Raw genomic sequence first — 19,819 nt, 5'->3', positions numbered from 1 at the left:
AACAATGACAGTAGCAGAAAGATTATGGAGGTACTTAAAATAAGTTATGATAGATTAGATGAAGAGCAAAAAAATATTTTCCTTGATATCGCATGTTTCTTTAAGGGAAAGTACAAATATCAAGTACTGAAAATATTAAACAGTTGTGGCTTTCAATCAGATATTGGCATAAAGGTTCTTGTGGAGAAGTCTCTGATAACAATTTCTGATAACATGGTGTTGATGCATGATTTGTTTCAAGTAATGGGTCAGGCAATTGTAGTTCAACAATCTAAAGAACCTGGTGGGCGTAGTAGGTTGTGGCGTTCTAGGGACATCTATCCTGTTTTGAGGGATAATACGGTAAGAGACTGGTTACTTACTTCTCTAAATTTGATTTCCTTCTAATGTGCAGATGACTTGTATACTTTCTGACATTATGTTAACGGGTTCTTTAATCTTGATTATCAGGGGACAAAATCAGTTGAAGGAATTGTCCTACCCTTTCCTGAATCAGAAGAGGCAAAATGCAATCCTGAAGCATTTTTCCAGATGTCTAATCTTAGAATTCTCAAAATTCATAATGTGCACCTTCCCGGAGGACTCAAATATCTTCCTGATTCCTTGAGATTTCTTGAATGGAGAGGTTATCCTGAAAAGGATCTTCCACCAGATTTTGAAGCCCATGAGCTTGTTGAACTCAGCATGTGCCATAGTAGCATTAAACAACTTTGGATTGGAGTAAAGGTATAAGTCTAATACAACTAGAACATACGCCCCTTCTAAAGGGGGATCCCACTCCACTGGAAATCCATATTGACAATTCTGTAATCGAATTATATGTATTATCAATAATATGGATGACATATGGATTGTCCGATATCAAGTCGAAATGGATTCCATTCAGTTGTATCTGGAACGGGATCCCCTTATGAAGGGCACTATATATATACTCTATATAAGTTTTTGTGAATCTTCTTATTATGAATTTCTTGTACATTTTACAGACTTTTGGCAAGTTGAAAGTCATCGACCTTAGTCATTCACTAAATTTGACAAGAATTCCGAATTGCATTGGGGTCCAAAATCTTGGAAGATTAGATCTTGAGGGATGTAAAAGTCTAGTTGAGATTCACCCATCCGTTGGAGCTCTCAAAAAGCTTACTTCCTTAAATGTTAAAAACTGCATAAGTCTACGGATTCTTCCAGCAAAGATTGAAATGGAACTTCTTGAGGCTTTTATTCTTTCTGGCTGCTCAAGTCTTAAAAGGATTTCGGAATTTGTGAGCCCTATGGAGAATTTAAGGGAGATTTTTTTAGACGGAATTGCTATTGAAAGTATACCATCTTCAATTGAATGTTTGACTAGCCTTTCTTCTTTCGACATGAGAGGTTGCAAATATCTAAATTGTCTTCCAAGTACCATTGGCAATTTGAAGTCTCTTAAAAGTTTAAATGTATCTAGGTGCCCAAAACTTGCCAAACTGCCAGAAAGCTTTGGGGAACTAGAGTCTTTGGAGGAGATTGATATAAGTGAAACTTCTATAAAGGAATGGCCGTCTTCCAGTTTCGTTTTGAAGAACCTTAAATCATTAACTTTTCGTGGACGTAAATCAGGACAACGATGGTTTATGTCTCTCCGGTTTCTGTCATGGCCAATGAAGAGATGCCAGCCTATGAGTTCATTCGTGCCTCCCCTATCAGGGCTCTCTTCTCTAATGCACTTAGATCTAAGTGATCGAAATCTTTTGGAAGGAGAAATGCCCATGGATATTGACTGCTTAACGTCTTTAGTATCATTGAACTTAAGTGGAAATCATCTTATTATCCTTCCTGAACGCATTAGCAGACTTTCTAAACTTGAGATTTTGTACTTAAGTGGTTGCAAGAAGCTGCAGCACCTTCCAGTCCTTGCCTCAGATATAAGCTTAGAAGTAATGGCAGATGGCTGTACTTCACTGAAAATGCTGCAATGCCCTTCAAATTTGGACAGATTGAAGTGGTCCTGTTTTAATTTCATCAATTGCTTTGGATTGATTGACCAAGAAAGCTGCAATGATATAGCATTTGTGATGCTCAAAATGTACCTCAAGGTTCTCTTTCTCTCTCTCTCTCTCTCTCTCTCTCTCTCTCTCTCTCTCTCTCTCTCTCTCTGTGTGTTTTGTGTGTTTAACATAACTTTTTATGCTGTACAGAGAGTTCCTTTTCCAGAAGATAGATACGAAATTATAATTCCTGGAAGAAACATTCCTTGGTGGTTCAGCTATAAAAACTTGGGGAGTTCAGTAAGTGTAAAGCAACGTCCGCAGTGCCGTAAAAATAAGTGGATGGGATATGCTGTATGCGCTGTGTTTGAGGTTTCAAGCAGCGGATGGAACGTCACTTGTGACTTGAAAGTCAATGGAAAAGAAAAGTACCCTGCGCCTTTAATAGCAACCAATGTCCAACCTGTAGGGGAACATCTATGGCTGTTCTATGTGTCTCGTGATATCAGCTTCGACAGAGAGTGGCAAAACAGTTGCAATCAGTTAACATTTTCATTCACAAATTCAAGCTGCTGCTTTGTAAAGAAGTGTGGTGTCCGTTTGGTATATCAGAAAGATGTGGAAGATTTCGACAATATAACAACTCAATCCAGCATTGACATTTCTCCATATGAGGCTATGGATGACAAATCTGCATCTGTGCACGGTGCCACTATCAAGCGAAGTTATAGTAGGGAAGGATCTAGTAGAAGAGGTAGCAATTTTGATGAGGAATCACAGTTCAAAAGATTAAAAAAATAATCATTTCTTTCAACTGGCATAAATACAACCTCTCTAACGCTTGAAGGATGACCAAATTCCTCAAATCACAGCCGCATGTGAGTGTATTAGCTAGCTTGGGCTTATAACAAGTACCACCACATTATAATTTTCACTTTACATATATGTTTTTTCTTTGTTAAGTATTGGGATTTTTTTCTCTTGGACTATACAGATTACAGGGGATGTGGAATCTGATGAAAATTATCAGTTTTCGGAGCAGCTTGATACACTGTCTGAAGGGGACATTGCAATATTGTTGACAGGATAAAGAGGGAAATGATAAAGATAGGAGAGAAGAGAGAAGAGAGAAGAGAGAAGAGAGAAGAGGGGAGAACATCGGACAATAGCAATAGTTCAAGGAGTTGCTAAATTTGCCCAAAAACAGTTAACATTCTGTACATGCCAAAAGAGTTTGTGGGTTTTTGATGAACACTACGATGCCGTAGTCTCTTTATAGGCTGTATTCCAGCTGCGCTGTGTTACTTGTTGATCAATGTCACATCCCGGGATCGGTTCCGTCGTAGCACGATGTTGTCCGCTTTGGGCCCCCTCTCTGCCCTCACGGTTTTGTTTCTGGGAACTCATGAGCAACTTTCCAGTAGGTCACCCATCCTGGGATTGCTCTAGCCCCCAACTCGCTTAACTTCGGAGTTCCTACGACTCCGAAGCCAGTGAGCTCCCAAAAGGCCTCGTGCTAGATGGATGCGGATGTGCACATATAAGGCACATCACCCCCTCTCGGTCGGTTGATGTGGGATCTTACAATCCACCCCCCTTAAGGGCCCGACGTCCTCGTCGGCACACTCGCACCACACGGCAGAGTGGCTCTGATACCAAATTGTCACACCCCGGGATCGGCTCCGCCGTAGCACGATATTGTCCGCTTTGGGCACCCCTCTCTGCCCGCACGATTTTGTTTCTGGGAGCTCACAAGCAACTTCCCAGTGGGTCACCCATCCTGGGATTGCTCTAGCCCCCAACTCGCTTAACTTTGGAGTTCCTACGACTCCGAAGCCAGTGAGCTCCCAAAAGGCCTCGTGCTAGATGGATGCGGGTGTACACATATAAGGCACATCATCTCCTCTCCGTTAGTTGATGTGGGATCTTACAATCAAGGAATGCTGGTTTGGGCCCTTAAGTTGGGCTCAAAGCTGCCCTTTTCTTTGTATGTGATGGGCATGCCACTACTAGTGTTTTACTCTTCTCGTAGAAAGAGGAGATGAATGATTAGGTGATGCGAAGATGGTGTTGCGTTAGTCAATCTTAACCTTTAACCAAAGTCATTGTGCTCCAAGTGGAGAATCTGGCTTGGATAGGTCCTTTTCTATGCCTCAATTAAGAGGACTTTAATATTTCACTTGCTATGGAATAAAACTTGGAAGGAATAACAACTTTAAACTGATATCGGACAAAAAGCGAAATATAAGTTTAAAGATACACATGTCCGAAAGGCATAATATTGTTACAAGTAATGCTGCATTAGCTAAACCTAAATCTGACGCAACCCGAAATCTTCCCGTCTTTGCAACTCCAGTATTTCACTCAGAGGGAATCAAGAATTATAAAAATAAAAAATTGCAATCAGTCCTGTAAGATGGGTTCAAATGAATGAGAGAGAGAGAGAGAGAGAGAGAGAGAGAGAGAGAGAGTCCAGCTAAATCAATTTCGACATTTCTTTGATAAATGGACGTTGTCTAAGGCTGCGTCATCCACCTTGGAGTTACTTATTGTTCCACCAATTTCCTGTAGACTGTCAGATTGTTGAACAATGGCACCTTGTAAAGATTCTGATCCACTAAAATCATTATTCCACACATTAACAACCTCACAAGGGGAGGCACTGCCTCTAGATTGGGTCATTATTAGTTTCCTATCTTCAATATCTTGCAGATATATCAAACGAACCCCACTCTTCTTCACCACTAAGCCAGCGCCATAGGGTTGAAATGAAAATTCAGGGTGACGACAGCAGTTTTTCCACTCTGTACTAAAATTTTCACAAGATACAAAGGAGATCCAAAGGTGATCTGACTCAATTTGACTTAGTTCTTGGCTGCAGCGTAAGAAAGGATGCAAGCCAGGTATATCCGACTTACTGCACTTCACTTCACAGCCGAGACCATGTGTAGTTCCAAACGCTTCATGCCTCAATTTACCAAGCGAGTTAGCTGGACGATATCGACGGAAACCAACAACAGCACAAACAGCATATCCCATGCACTTATCCGTATACCAATTCTGAGGTAAGCTCATGCTTACTACAGACCCCTCATGTTGATAACTGAAATACTGAGGAAGTTCTTTGCCAGGTATTATAGTTTCAAACTTCTTTCCTGGACAAGGGTTTCCCTGTACCACATAAACTGCAAAGTTAAAAAACATATGTGAGAGGGAGGAGAGAAGATAAAAGACAGGGGAGAGAGAATTGAACAGCGGGGGTAGGGAGAATACCTTAAGGAACCTCCTTAGCATTGTAAATGCATTGTTGCAGTCTTGATTGCCAGCCAATTTGGAGCAGTTAACAAAATTCAAGCAAGAGTCCCCCATTCTGAAAAAATTCGAGGGACAAGATAGCCTTTCATGTGAATAGTGGCCAGCTGATCCAACACTGAAGTCTATATTTGATGATAGCTCTGGCATACTCTCAAGATTTTTACAACTCTCCACATTCAAACCTTGAAGCTTAGTAAGCTGACTAGTGCCTGTGGGAACTCTATCAAAACTGTTTTTACTAAGATCTAATGATACTAATGAGGCTAAGCAACCAATATCAGCTGGGATTGTTCCCTGCTGAAGATTGCAGTCACTTAGATTCAATAGTGTCAAAGAAGATACAGGTGGCAACTGCAATCGCAGAATCCCTTTACATCCACGAAGAGATAAAGCTTCAAGAATCTTCAGAAGGAAAATGGATGGTGATACATCGATTATGGAGGTACCACCCGCATCAAGCCGCTCCAGACAACTTATCCTCCCCAAGCTTTCTGGCGGCTTTCGAAGTTTTGAGCATCCAGAAACATCGACAGTTTGGAGGGACTCCAACTTGTGAATATTTCTTGGAAGACACGTGAGATTCTTGCAATCTTTTAGTTTTAATAATGTTAGGGCAGTCAGGTGTCCAATTGATAACGGTAACTTTTCTATTGCTGTCTTATCTAAATAAAGTTCCAACCAGTGGTCCATAGGTACCACAAATTCTGGAAATTTCTTAATGTTTGAACAGCCAGAAAGAATAAAAACTTCAAGGGACTCCATTGCAATCGGAGATGGAAGACTTTCTAGACTTGTACATTCTTTAAAACTCAAGAATATAAGCCTTTTGAGCAGAGCAATGGATGGGTCTATCTCCACCAGATTCAGACAACCTTCAAAATCTAATCTCTGAAGATTCGGAGTACCTGAAAAGTCGGGCGTGCTGGACAGCTCTCGGGAGTAGCTAACATTGATGAATTTCAACTTATATAAGCATTGTTGAGAAGAGAAACAAAAGAGAGATACACAAACCTTAGTAACTATTCAAATAAAATAACTGGTATAACAGCATTTTGTTTTGTTTCCATAATCTAACCATTTTTCCAGCCCAAGGCCGTTCGATTTTGCTACTGCACAAATTCAGTTCGCGAAGTTCCTCAGGTTGAAAACTTTGTGGGAGAACTTTTCCAGGATACCCACACCACTCGAGAAACGTTAAGGCATTAGATAGATGTATGGGGACTTCGGTCATATACAGACCATGAATACGGAGAAATCTAAGACAAGGCATATTAGAGAAGGCCTCTTCGTTCCATTGTGCCTCTTTGAGTTCAGGAAAGTGTATGTCAATGCCTTCAACTGCATCTGTGCCCTACTAACCAAGAGTATTCGGATAAGTTAGTCAGAGTAATAGAAAATGAAATGCTACTATATATGCTTAATCTTTCAACACAACCAGTTACCTTATTGTTCCCCAATACATCAAGGATGTCGTCAGTAAGCCACAACCTGCTTTGCTTACCACGCTCCCCAAGAGACTCGGCACTAACAATTTCTTGCCCAGTTTCTTGTATGAACCTATCCATCATCACTTTATTGTCTAGAATAGTTACGAGGGAATTCTCAATGAGGACTTCTATTGCACTGCACGGGCAACAACCATCACAATCTAGGATTTCCTCTACTCGCTTTTTCTCCATTCCTTTAAAGAAACAAACAATATCTAGAAAAATTCTCTTCTCATTGTCATTTAGGCCTTGAATAATCATCTTGACTGCATCACTTTTCTTTTTCTCAAGCAATTTACTATTCCACTCATGTAGAGAAATAGGTAGTGAGCTACGCAATTCAGCCCGTAAAACTTTAACGATTAGTTCAATATTTTGTGCTTTGTACCTACACATAAGAAATTAAACACTAATCTCACGACTCTGTAAGAATCACAACAAAGAAGTTTTTTTTTGTAGTTTTCTTCATTGAACTACTAGTGCAGATAGTGAAAACAGTTAAAAGTATTTGCCTTTTCAAGTCCAGTGCTACAAACAAAATTGTGAATGTCTGTCCTACAGCAACAAGTGACCATACTAAAGATAGCAGAAAATCTGTATTTTTCGCAAAGAATAGAATTACTCACCGATCTCGTACATGCCATCCAGGGAGACTGGGTACCACAAGAAGAGCAGCACTCCAATTTGACACTTTCTTTATATGGTCTTCGAAAACATGCTCCAAATTCCCACCCTATTTTTGCACCTCAGCTGGATCCACGTCGAAGTAAACTGCCAGAACTGCCTGTCCCATCTCTTTCCTGCATTCAACGATCTTCTCAAGCTCATTCAAGCACCGTATTGAATGGGCGTATTTTCTTGAAAGAACAAGGATTGAAAATCTTGAATTTTCAATTGCCTTTAAGAAGATTACTGGGGGATTAGATGCTCCTCCATTCCTAAATCTAAATGTGCGAATTCCTTGCCCAGTCAAAGCAACATCTAAGGGGTCTGTAAAACTCCTCGGCATGTCGTCGCCACTGCAACTGAGGTAAACATCATATTTCCATCTACGGTCTCTACAAGAAGAAGAAGAAGAAGAAGAAGGACTTGAGTTTGCTTCAGCAGCCATGGAAGTCAACTCAAATTCCTGGGGTCTTCATTACGGGATCAAAGGCAGGTAAATAGACCATAGAGGAAAAGGCAGAGCCGGCGAGTGATCTTGAAAGTTTACCATAAATGGTTTTTTTTATTTTTTTATAATCTCAGACCATAGATGGGTTATGGTCAATGGATCATTGCCATGAAATCCTCCAATGCGCAGGAGTGAATGAAAAAGAACCTCTTCATCACAGATATATATTATCTGTATATTTCACAGATGATGAGAGTCGGGAGAGAAAAAAAAAAGAAAAGGGTATTTGTTTCTGCTTGGGATCGTCCGTTTACGCAGCACTGCCTTGTTTCTGCTTGGGATCGTCCGTTTACGTAGCACTGCGTTTTTTGACCTTCTTCACAACGTACCAAAATGATAATTATGCTGCTGATGATGACGATGATACATTGCACTGCCTTTTTGAATTAGATGATTTGGAAGGAAGACCCACCGCCAACCCCAATTTCCTTTTATTTTTAATTTCCACAATATCCCTGTGTTTTGTGATTTTTCTACATGTATTTTTCTTTTTGAACGCACTACCGCATCTGCAAGAGATTTTTTTCTTTAAAAAAAATTTATAATTTATTTTAGAATTAAAAAAGATAATAGATAGTTGTGTTCCATAAAAATAAGATTCATTATCTGATTTTTCTTTTAATTTTAATTTTTTTAATATAAAAAAATGTGAATTTACCGTATTATTCTCATTTAATTAATAATTTCAATTCTTAATGTTTGCATTAACCAAAGGCATTTTCTGGTATTTTAAATGTTTTACCATTCTCTACTTTTTGCTTTATATATATAGATACAATTGATAATTTCGCAAATCTCATTCACTATTATAAAAACTTTATAAATAAAATAAAATAAAATCGTCGGTTTATTATATGACGCGCCTCGTTTCCTCACCCATTTGTCCTGTCAGTGGGATGGGGAAGTATTGTCCTTTAATATGATCAACTTTTGTTTTGTCCTTTTAATTGATCAAATTTGTGAAATTATCGCCTTTTGTCATTGTTCTTGATTCCCTTTTTGTTTGATATTAATAACCCTTATGTAGCCATTACCCATGTACACGTTAAAATCGTCCATGTCGTTGTTATTGATGACGTGAAAGATAAGTGACATCCCACATTTCTAATGACATTGTGACAAGTAAATAAGATAAAAAAATATTCATCGTAGCAAAATCAGACATGTGGCTTCCTCAACCGTACTTTTGTTTTGTCTGCAAATCTCATTCACTATTATAAAAACTTTATAAAAAAAAATATGACAAACTACAATAAACCCCCCAATCTAAAGAGTCATTTACGAGTTCATACCCGATTTTGGGGACATTTACCAATACATACTCGACGTCGCGGAAACTCTACAATTTGCCCCCTCCGCTAGCCAAACTGTTAGTAAGTCTGTTAAATGCTGACGTGTCAAAAATGGAACTCATTTTTTGATGACGTGGACTTCCACCTGGATGAAAAAATTTATTTATTTTTTTCGAATATTAAATAAATTAATTAAAAGTATTAATTAAAAAAAGGTATTTCTCTTGCCCTCTCTCCTCCCCACACAGCTACCCTTAGAGCATTTCCAGCAGGGCTGGAAAACTCTAGCTAGGGGGGGGGGGGGGGGGGGGGGGGAAAAAAAAAAATCCCGCAGCAAAAATCCCGCCCGGGGGAGAGGGGGGGGCCCCAAAAAGGGGAGGGCCCAAGGGGAATTTGGGCCGAGCTCGGGCCCGAAGTCTGGGACAAAATAGCTGACGCCAGCATGGCGTCAGCCCTGAAATTTTGAATTTTTTTTTACCGTTGGCGCGTGCATTGCACGCGCCAACGTTAAAAAAAATTTCAAATCAGCGCTACAGTGCCGCCAACGGCTCTTTGACACGTGGCGGCCTCTGGTCGCTCCGATTGGAATTTTTTCTTCAATCCAACGGCAGCCAATTTTTTTTTAAAAAATACACAAAAATTACAGAATTTTTTGTGTATAAATACCAACCAATACTCTTCACTTTTAACACCAACTCCTCATATATTTTCTTCTCCTTCTACTATTGTTCACTTTCTCCTCAAATTTTATTCACTTTCTATTCAATATTTTTTCACTTTGAAGTTGTAATTTTTTTCTAGCATATTATGGGTTCTTCTAATGAAAATGGAGGGGCATGGAGCATGATGGAAGATGTTAGCTTGTGTGAGGCTTGAGTCCAAGTTAGTCATTGTCCCGTAACGGGCAATGAGATTAAATTTTCTCATATGTGGAAAAAAATTCATCAAGCATTTTGTGAAAGGGCAATTGGTTCTACACGTACAGAAATGGCATTATCTAGTAGGTGGAAAGTTCTTAATAAAGAGTTGGGGAAATGGAGAAATGCCTTAGCAAAAGCGATTGACAACCATCGAAGCGGAGAAAATCTTAGCAGTGAGGTAAATTATTTGTCATTTTTCTTCTATTAATTTCTATGTCATATTAATTTTTATTTAAATGTTTCTTGCAATTTATATATTTTGTTAATATGTCTCTTGTTTTTTTTAATACATGTTGCATTTTTTTTTATTATTTCTTTAATTTCCATTAGTTTTTTTTTACATGTTGCATTGCCAATATTTTAAAAAATAAACAACTCACAACCAAAGCATAAAAAATAAACAACCCACAACCAAAGCATAAAACATAAACAACCCACAACCAAAGCATAAAACATAAACAACCCACTCACAACAAAAAATAAACAACATACAACATAAACATAATAAAATAAAAACAACTTCTTCACTTCACTTTATTCACCTTCATTTCCTTCATTGCCTTTCACCGCCCATAAATGCTCCATCAAGTCAACTTGACGGTGTTCATGAATATACGACGATTGCATCTCCGTGTAGCGATCAATCATACGAGGCATGAAACTACCATCTCTAACCAACGGTTCATGCTGCACTGCTTCTCCATTTGGCCCCACTGGTTTTTCATAAATTCGTGTTAGGGCCGTGTCCATGGGATTTGGTTCATACACGTCATCAGCATCGTAATCATATTCATCTTCCACAATCATGTTATGGAGGATGATACAAGTCATCATTATACTCCTAAGCACCTCCTCGTCAAATAGACGTGCCGCGCCCCTAATAATAGCCCACCGAGCTTGAAGGATACCAAAGCACCTCTCAACATCTTTTCTGTACCCCTCTTGATAGCGAGCAAAAAATTTTTCCTTATGGGATCGGGGATGTGGAATTGTTTTAACAAATGTTGTCCACCTCGGGTATATGCCATCAGCTAGATAATACCCGGTCTGGTAGATGGTATTGTTAATTTCATATGTGATATTTGGGGCTTCACCTCTCAAAACATCATTGAACACGGGGGATTGACCTAGGACATTCAAATCGTTTTGAGATCCGGCAACTCCGAAGAAGGCGTGCCAAACCCATGTATCAAAACCAACAACTGCTTCCAGGATGATACTTTTCTGCCCTTTTCTATTTCCGTAGTCCCCTTGCCAAGCAGTTGGACAATATTTCCACTGTCAGTGCATGCAGTCAATGCTACCAATCATGCCAGGGAATCCTCGAGACTCAGCTTTTTGGAGAAGCCTTTGCAGGTCCCTGGGCGTAGGTCTGCGGAGGTAGTCTCTGGTGTACAGAGTTTTCACTGCATCACAAAATCGCACCAAGCTCTCCAAAATAGTGGACTTCCCCATCCGAGCAATCTCATCCACCTGATCAGCAGATGACCCATACGCCAACATTCGTATCACAGCTGTGAACTTCTGCTCTGGAAGAAGTCCCAAATTTCCAGCACAATTTCTCTTTTGAACAAAATATTCATCATAATTGCAAATATCATGCATGATTTTATTGAACAAATGGGGTTGCATTATATATCTCCCTTGAAAATGAACATCAGAGTACAGAGATTGTGGGATAAAATAATCTTCCATAAGATTCTTACCTCGAAAATGTCTATGTCTGTCCACATTTGGGCGACGGCCTTCTCGTGAACCACGGCGAGCCTGCTTTTCTTCCTCCAGCAAAGCAACTGCTATGCCAAGTTGCTCATCTAGTTCTCTCTGCGCCCTTTTGCTTGCAGCTCGTCTACTCATTCTTTCTCTAGTTTCTCGCTCTTGCCTCTCCAAAACCTCTTCCATGTCTGCCATTGAGAATGGAGAATGAAATCTAAAATTTGAGAAATGGAAATGTAGAGAAGAACTGGTGTGGGAGGTATGAGCTGAACCTCTGATTTTATAGAAAAATGTACACAAATAGGTATGACACGCGGCGCAATCTTAGAGGGTGAAAATCTTATCTGAAATTTGAAATTTAAATGAAATTTCAAATTTCAAATTTATCTGAAATTTGAATTCCGAAATGTATCTGAAATTTGACATTTTGAATTTATCTGAAATTTGAATTTTGAAATGTATCTGAAATTTGAAATTTATCTGAAATTTATCTGAAATTTGAAACCGAAAATCTTATCCGATATGAATAGTATTGACACGTAGGAACCCAAAAATCTTATCCGAAAATATTATCCAAATTAATTGTTTAAGTAAACAAAATTGTGAAAAAATCAAAAAAATGAATAGTAATTGCCATGGCAAGCCCCAACTGCTGGAAACACATTTTGCTGGAGGGGGCTAGGGCAGCCACTATTCACGTGAATAGTGTCTGCCCTAGGGCTAATCTTGCCATGACAAGAGTCAACTGGTGGAAGTGCTCTTACCCTTGTCTTGCACCCAGCCACCCCACTCGGCGATATCACTTTCATTCAACAATTTCTCTAACCGGCAATGGTTGAAGATCGGCGATGGTGGTTGGTCGGATTGGCGTTGACACATCTGGACATACGATAGAGCTGCTATATCTGCAACCACACCACCATCTCTCTCTCTCTCTCTCTCTCTCTCTCTCTCTCTCTCTCCCTCAAGCGAATACTGCAACCAAATCCAAAGCTGGGGTCTGGATTTTGGGTGAGGTCTGATGTAACTCCTGGTTTGTAAAGAGGTGCCGATGGAGTTATTCAGAACAAAACTTATTATGCAAGCTCTTCTTCTCCGATTTTTTTTTTGGCGTTCTATGCGTATCTCATGTGTTGATGCTCAAAATGGCCCGGCCAATATTGAGTCCAACTTAGTGATTAGATGTGCTAGGTCTTCAGCAGGGAAGAGGGCTGAGGCCCTTGGTGAAATATAGGTTGATGGGAAACCTGCAGAAGACAAAGTGGGAGAAGCAATCGTTAAGCTTCGGACACCGGTGTGGTGCCGGCCGAAGGCTCTCCGATGCCTAAGTCAGTTACAAGTAGTAATTCTGGCAGAGTAACAGTAAAAGTGGGAGAATAGTTCTCCTTTTTACCTGGGTACTGTTCCCTATTTATAGGGAGGTGAAAGTAGGAGGTTTGCACAAAGTTCCGATGTGGGACTTTGTGCGAGTCGTCGTGGTGGCGACACGTGTCCTGGAGATTAGGTTTGGCAGCTAGGAGCTTCAGTAGGTGTCTGGCACCTCGGAAGTGTGTCTTCCTTCGGCACAGGAGAAGGCGTGGCTGCCTTGGTGCTAGTCACTTTGGTGCTGGGTCTGCTCGGTTCATTATGGTGTAAACATCATGAATGCATTGTCATTTATTTCTGGTGAAGGTATTGCCATTTAATTTCAGCATCAATGAAATAGATCTGTTGACTATTGCTGGTGATACTTGAAGTAGAACGGAGTTACAGACTCACAGATTACAGATTACAGATTGAACCCCTACAGTAGAGAAACAAGGAAATACATTCTCTCTCTTATCAAAGGCATAATTTTGAGATCCACATATCTCTTATACTTTTCAAACTTAAATGAATATAAAAATGCGTTTTCTTTTTATTTGTCCCGGTTCTTTCAGGGACAACAAAAGGCAGGTTTCTTATGTATATATTTCTTCAACTCATTGAAACTCTTCTTCTCCATAACTGTGCCCAGCAACTTTGTTTTATGTTGTTTTATTAGCTGATTCATCGTATCACTTACTTCGTAACTGCGCTCAATAGCCGCATTCCTCGTGCAGCTTTTTTTTTTCTGGGTTTTTTGTTTTTGGTTTTTGGGTATTCATGGTGAAGGGAGAAAGGAGGAGGTGGTGGACATGGGTCTGCAAATTTCCCCTCCAATTCGTCTTCATCATCTGAATTGGCACTAGATTCTTTTGGGTGGTGGCGGGCTTGGTGGGTTTTGGGAGGTGGCTGGGTGGTTCTTTGGGCTACGACGATAGAGTGGTGACTGAGAAGTGGGAGAGTCAGGAGGGAGAGAGGGTTGGCTGGGGTTGGAGAAAAGGGATGAGTTTTTTTAAAAATTATTTTTAACATGTATTGTAAGAACTCGCCCCGAATTTCCTAAAACCCGAGGCAAATCCTGAGAAAATTCCCGACATCATTCCGATGTGAAAGGACCCGCCCCGAATTTTTCAGAACCCGAGGCGAACCCTTTGGAATTCCCGATATCCTCCCGATGCCAGGTCCAAATACTAAAAACCGAGACTTCCTGCCGAAAATTCGGCAGAGTCTCCCCTATAAATTGGACATTTCCCAAAATTTATACCTGCATGAAAACGCATTTAATATTCCCAACTAGCAGCATGCACAATATAATTTCATGCAATTCACACAAATGGCCTTCGGCCTTCCAATAATTCTTAACTAATTACCAAACAATTCAAATACCAATTATGACTAATATTTAGTCTGCGGCTGCACCTAATAACCTTAGGCTGCCTACGTACCCTCCTTGAGGGATCAAGCCACACGTAGTTCTTCCATAAAATCCACTTCCACACATCGGCGATACCTTATTTCATTTCTTTGTATTTCACATATTCTCCCCATACGCCGGTACAACCAACGCCACGTATGAGGCCTGTCAACACGCCGGATAACCTACGCCACGTGCGACCATGCCATACTATCATAATATCTCCCCATACGCCGGTACAACCAACGCCACGTATGGGGTCTGTCTCAACGCCGGATAACCTACGCCACGCGAGACCTGCACATCATATCACATAACTCCCCATACGCCGGTACAACCAGCCCCACGTATGGGGCCTGTTCCAACGCCGGATAACCTACGCCACGCGGGACCTCAATTTCATATCACAAATCTCCCCATACGCCGGTACAACTAACGCCACGTATGGGGTCTGTCGACACGCCGGATAACCTACGCCACGTGCGACCTCAACACAATATCACAATAGCTCCCCATACGCCGGTACAACCAACGCCACGTATGGGGCCTGTCTCAACGCCGGATAACCTACGCCACGTGAGACCTGAACAGCATATCTCATATCTCCCCATACGCCGGTACAACCAACGCCACGTATGGGGTCTGTCCCAATGCAAGATAACCTACGCCACGTGGGACCTAATTTTCACTTGGTGGTGCTTGTAGTGAATCCAAAATCCGGGGAGGTACCTACAGTAGTGCGTATAGCACTCCAAACTGACATTCTAGACTCTGTTGTACCCTTATACAACCATATATAATTATATAAATAATTCTAATATTGTGTAACCCTCCACAATAGTCTAGCTCCCGATAATCCCCCCTGGAAGGGTGAGATTACTCCGGGAGACTCACGGTCAACCATGGGTCAAACTACTCTAACCCTGGTCAAACGGACCTGCAGAACCCACGACCTCCAATTTCTGATCTGAAAGTCTCTATGGGTTCTACCAGGTATAGGACACTTGTCCTGCGAGTTTGGTTCAGATCAGATGGTTGGATTTCTCACGATCGCACGATCTGACGGTTAATATAAAATATAAACTTTAAATTATTATTCGGAACATCCGGGGCTCCGATTCACGATCCGTGAATTCCTACACGATCCTAAAAATACCTAAATTAACATATATTAAATTTGAGACCATCCAGCGGTCCCAACCTATCGAACCCGGATAACGCACACTATGCGATTATCCGTTCGATAGTCAAACGACGTCCGAATTGAGATCCGCAAAATCCTACGCACTCGTGACAACCTAAGGATCTCATCGGAACACATCGCTACTTTTTCTACACTGCCCACGCGCCGCCGCACGCGCCGGCAGCGCGTGGGTGCCCAAAGTGATAACGCTTCGCCGGAAAATCTCAAAACCACGGCTCCAAACTCCTACCCTATGTATAACACCCTATTTGGAGCCACTTTTGTTCTTGGACCTACCCCAAAAAGTGGCCGAAAATGTCCGATCACGGCTGCCGAAGTTTCGGCCGATTTTCAATTCGAAAATCGAGTTCGCTACGCTAAGAATCAATCTAATTCTACCCAACTATCAGCTAGAGCAGCTCGAGAGGTTCAAAATCCATACATGGGTCGACGGAATTGGTGGCCGGAGGAGGGAGATCGGCGGCTTTGAAGTTTGGACGACGTCGGCCGCTTCATCTCCAAATTCCGGCGAATCCGCGGCGGCTGGCTGCGGGAGGTGGCTGGGGTAGGAAGAGGACGACGGCCCGGTCATTTTGGTACCAGTCCCGTCGTCATTGGTGGCCGGAGAGAGAGGAGAGAGAGAGACCCGCGGGGGAGAGAGATAGAAAACCAGATTTTTATAAAAAAATCTCATTTTGAAATATTTACGATTGTACCACTGGGCTTCTTTTGACCATATCTCTCTCGTTACAACTCCGATTCGAGCCCACTACGTGTCTATGAACTCGTCTCAGTACGACCTATCCAAAAATACAAGTCACGGTCCCAAACTCTCTCCGGTTAAAAATATGACTAAAATACCCTTAAATAATTAAATAATTAAATAAGGGTTAAATTTGGGAAAATTTGGGGTCGGGGTGTTACACGATGTCTGGCCCACTTCTAAAGTTACACCCTTTTTCCCAAAATGGAATAAGGTTACGAGACTTTCTGCGGAAATTTCGGCAAAGTCTCCCTTGTAAATTGGACATTTCCCAAAATTTCAACCTGCATAAAAACACATTTAATATTCCCAATGGGCAGCATGCACAATATAATTTTATGCAATTCACATAAACGGCTTTCGGCCTTCTAAAAATTCTCAACTACCAAGCACACTAACAAATCAATTCATGCCTTTAACAAGGCAAACGATAAATTCCATCACACTTAAAAATATCAAAGCAATCTATTACATTTAATTTTCTCAACAGCCAACATACGAGATTTTAACCTCCTAACACAATCACATCTATGTCCGCGGCTGCACCTAATAACCTTAGGCTGCCTACGTACCCTCCCTAAGGGATCAAGCCACACGTAGTTCTTCCTTAAAACCCAATTCCTCACATAGGCAATACCTTATTTTATTTCTCTGTATTTCACATAATTTCCCCATATGCCGATACTACCAACGCCACGTATGGGGCCTGTCAACACGCCGGATAACCTACGCCACGTGCGACCATACCATACTATCACAATATCTCCCCATACGCCTGTACAACCAACGCCATGTATGAGGTATGTCTCAAAGCCGGATAACCTACGCCACTCAAGACCTGCACATCATATCACATATCTCCCCATACGCCGGTACAACCAACGTCACGTATGGGGTCTGTCGACACGCCGGATAACCTACGCCACGTGCGACCTTAACATAATATCACAATATCTTCCCATACGCCGGTACAACCAACTCCATATATGGGGTCTGTCTCAACGCCAGATAACCTACGCCACGCGAGACCTGCACATCATGTCACATATCTCCCCATACGCTGGTACAACCAACGCCACGTATAGGGTCTGTCGACACGCCGGATAACCTACGCCACGTGCGACCTCAACATAATATCACAATATCTCCCCATACACCGGTACAACCAACACCACGTATGAGGTCTGTCTCAACGCCGGATAACCTACGTCATGCGAGACCTGCACATCATGTCACATATCTCCCCATACGCCAGTATAACCAACGCCACGTATGGGGCCTGTCCACATGAAAGGACCCGCCCCGAATTTTTCATAACCCGAGGCGACCCCTTTGGAATTCCCGACATCCTCCCGATGTCAGGCCCAATTACTAAAGACCGACACTTCCTGCCGAAATTTCGGCAGAGTCTCCCCTATAATTTGGACATTTCCCAAAATTTCAACCTGCATAAAACCGCATTTAATATTCACAACTGGCAGCATGCACAATATAATTTCATGCAACTTCACATAAATGGCCTTCGGCCTTCCAATAATTCTCAACCAACTACCAAACCATTCAAATACAAATTATGACTAACATTTAGTCCGCGGCTGCACCTAATAACCTTAGGCTGCCTACGTACCCTCCTGAGGGATCAAGCCACACGTAGTTCTTCCCTAAAACCCAATTCCACATTTGGGCAATACCTTATTTCATTTCTCTGTATTTCAAATAATCTCCCCATACGCCGGTACAACCAACGCCACGTATGAGGCCTGTCAACACGCCGGATAACCTACGCCACGTGCGACCATTCCATACTATCATAATATCTCCCCATACGCCGGTATAACCAACGCCACGTATGGGGCCTGTCTCAACGCCGAATAACCTACGCCATGCGAGACCTGCACATCAAATCACATATCTCCCCATACGCCGGTACAACCAAAACCACGTATGGGGCCTGTCCCAACGCCGGATAACCTACGCCACGCGGGACCTCAATTTCATATCACAAATCTCCCCATACGCCGGTACAACCAACCCCACGTATGGGGTCTGTCGACACGCCGGATAACCTATGCCACGTGCGACCTCAACACAATATCACATAGCTCCCCATACGCCGGTACAACCAACGCCACGTATGGGGCCTGTCTCAACGCCGGATAACCTACGCCACGTGAGACCTGAACATAATATCACGAATCTCCCCATACGCCGGTACAACCAACGCCACGTATGGGGCCTGTCCGCACGCAGGATAACCTACGCCACGTGGGACCTCACTTTCACTTGGTGGTACTTGTAGTAAATCCAGCATCCGGGGAGGTACCTAAAGTAGCGCGTATAGCACTCCAAACTGACATTCTAGACTCTGTTGTACCCTTGTACAACCATATATAATTATAATTATATAAATTAATTCTAATATTGTGTAACCCTCCACAATCATCTAGCACCCGATAATCTCCCCTGGAAAGGTGAGATTACTCCGGGAGACTCACGGTCAACCAAGGGTCAAACTACTCTAACCCTGGTCAAACGGACCTGCGGAACCCACGACCTCCAATTTCCGATCCGAAGGTCCCTATGGGTTCTACCAGATATAGGACACTTGTCCTGCAAGTTTGGTTCAGATCGGACGGTCGGATTGCTCACGATCGCACGATCTGACAATTAATATAAAATACAAACTTTAAATTATTTATTCGGAACATCCGGGGCTCCGATTCACAATCCGTGAATTCCTACACGATCCTAGAATTACCCAGATTAACATATATTAAATTTGAGACCATCCAACGGTCCCAACCTATCAAACCCGGATAACGCGCAATATGCGAATATCCGTTCGATAGTCAAACGATGTCCGAATTCAGATCTGCGAAATCCTACGCACTCGTGACAACCTAAGGATCTCATCGGGACACAGTGCTACTTTTTCTACAGTGCCCACGCGCCGGCAGCGCGTGGTTGCCCAAAGCGATAATGCTTCGCCTGAAAATCTTAAAACCACTGCTCCAAATTTCTACCCTAGGTATAACACCTTATTTGGAGCCACTTTTGTTCTTGGACCTACCCCAAAAAGTGGCCGAAAATGGCCGATCACGGCGACCGAAGTTCGGCCAATTTTCAATTCGAAAATCGAGTGATCTAGAGGTAAAATTGATCAAAACCCAGCCAACCATCAGTTAGAACAGCTCGAGAGGTTCAAGATCCATACCTGGGTTGACGGAAATGGTGACCGGAGGAGGGA

At 41.9% G+C, this 19,819-nt stretch overlaps 2 protein-coding genes across 2 annotated transcripts; one reads left to right on the top strand and one right to left on the bottom strand.

The window, feature by feature from the left end:
- On the top strand, window positions 5–3,054 carry LOC18768649 (TMV resistance protein N). Its single transcript, XM_020570918.1, has 6 exons — window positions 5–30; window positions 144–342; window positions 451–726; window positions 987–2,072; window positions 2,175–2,663; window positions 2,959–3,054. The coding sequence occupies exons 1-6, from the start codon at window positions 5–7 to the stop codon at window positions 3,052–3,054; spliced, it is 2,172 nt and encodes a 723-aa protein (XP_020426507.1).
- LOC18766464 (TMV resistance protein N) lies at window positions 4,446–7,877 on the bottom strand. The gene is made up of 6 exons (XM_020570917.1): window positions 7,512–7,877; window positions 7,279–7,316; window positions 6,722–7,154; window positions 6,355–6,630; window positions 5,238–6,242; window positions 4,446–5,135 (listed from the first exon to the last, which is right to left on the bottom strand). The coding sequence occupies exons 1-6, from the start codon at window positions 7,875–7,877 to the stop codon at window positions 4,446–4,448; spliced, it is 2,808 nt and encodes a 935-aa protein (XP_020426506.1).

Source organism: Prunus persica, chromosome G8 (assembly GCF_000346465.2).
Source record: "Prunus persica cultivar Lovell chromosome G8, Prunus_persica_NCBIv2, whole genome shotgun sequence".
NCBI lineage: Eukaryota > Viridiplantae > Streptophyta > Magnoliopsida > Rosales > Rosaceae > Prunus > Prunus persica.
The sequence above is the reverse complement of the archived record's forward strand: the minus strand, read 5'-3'. Positions and strand labels throughout refer to the sequence as shown.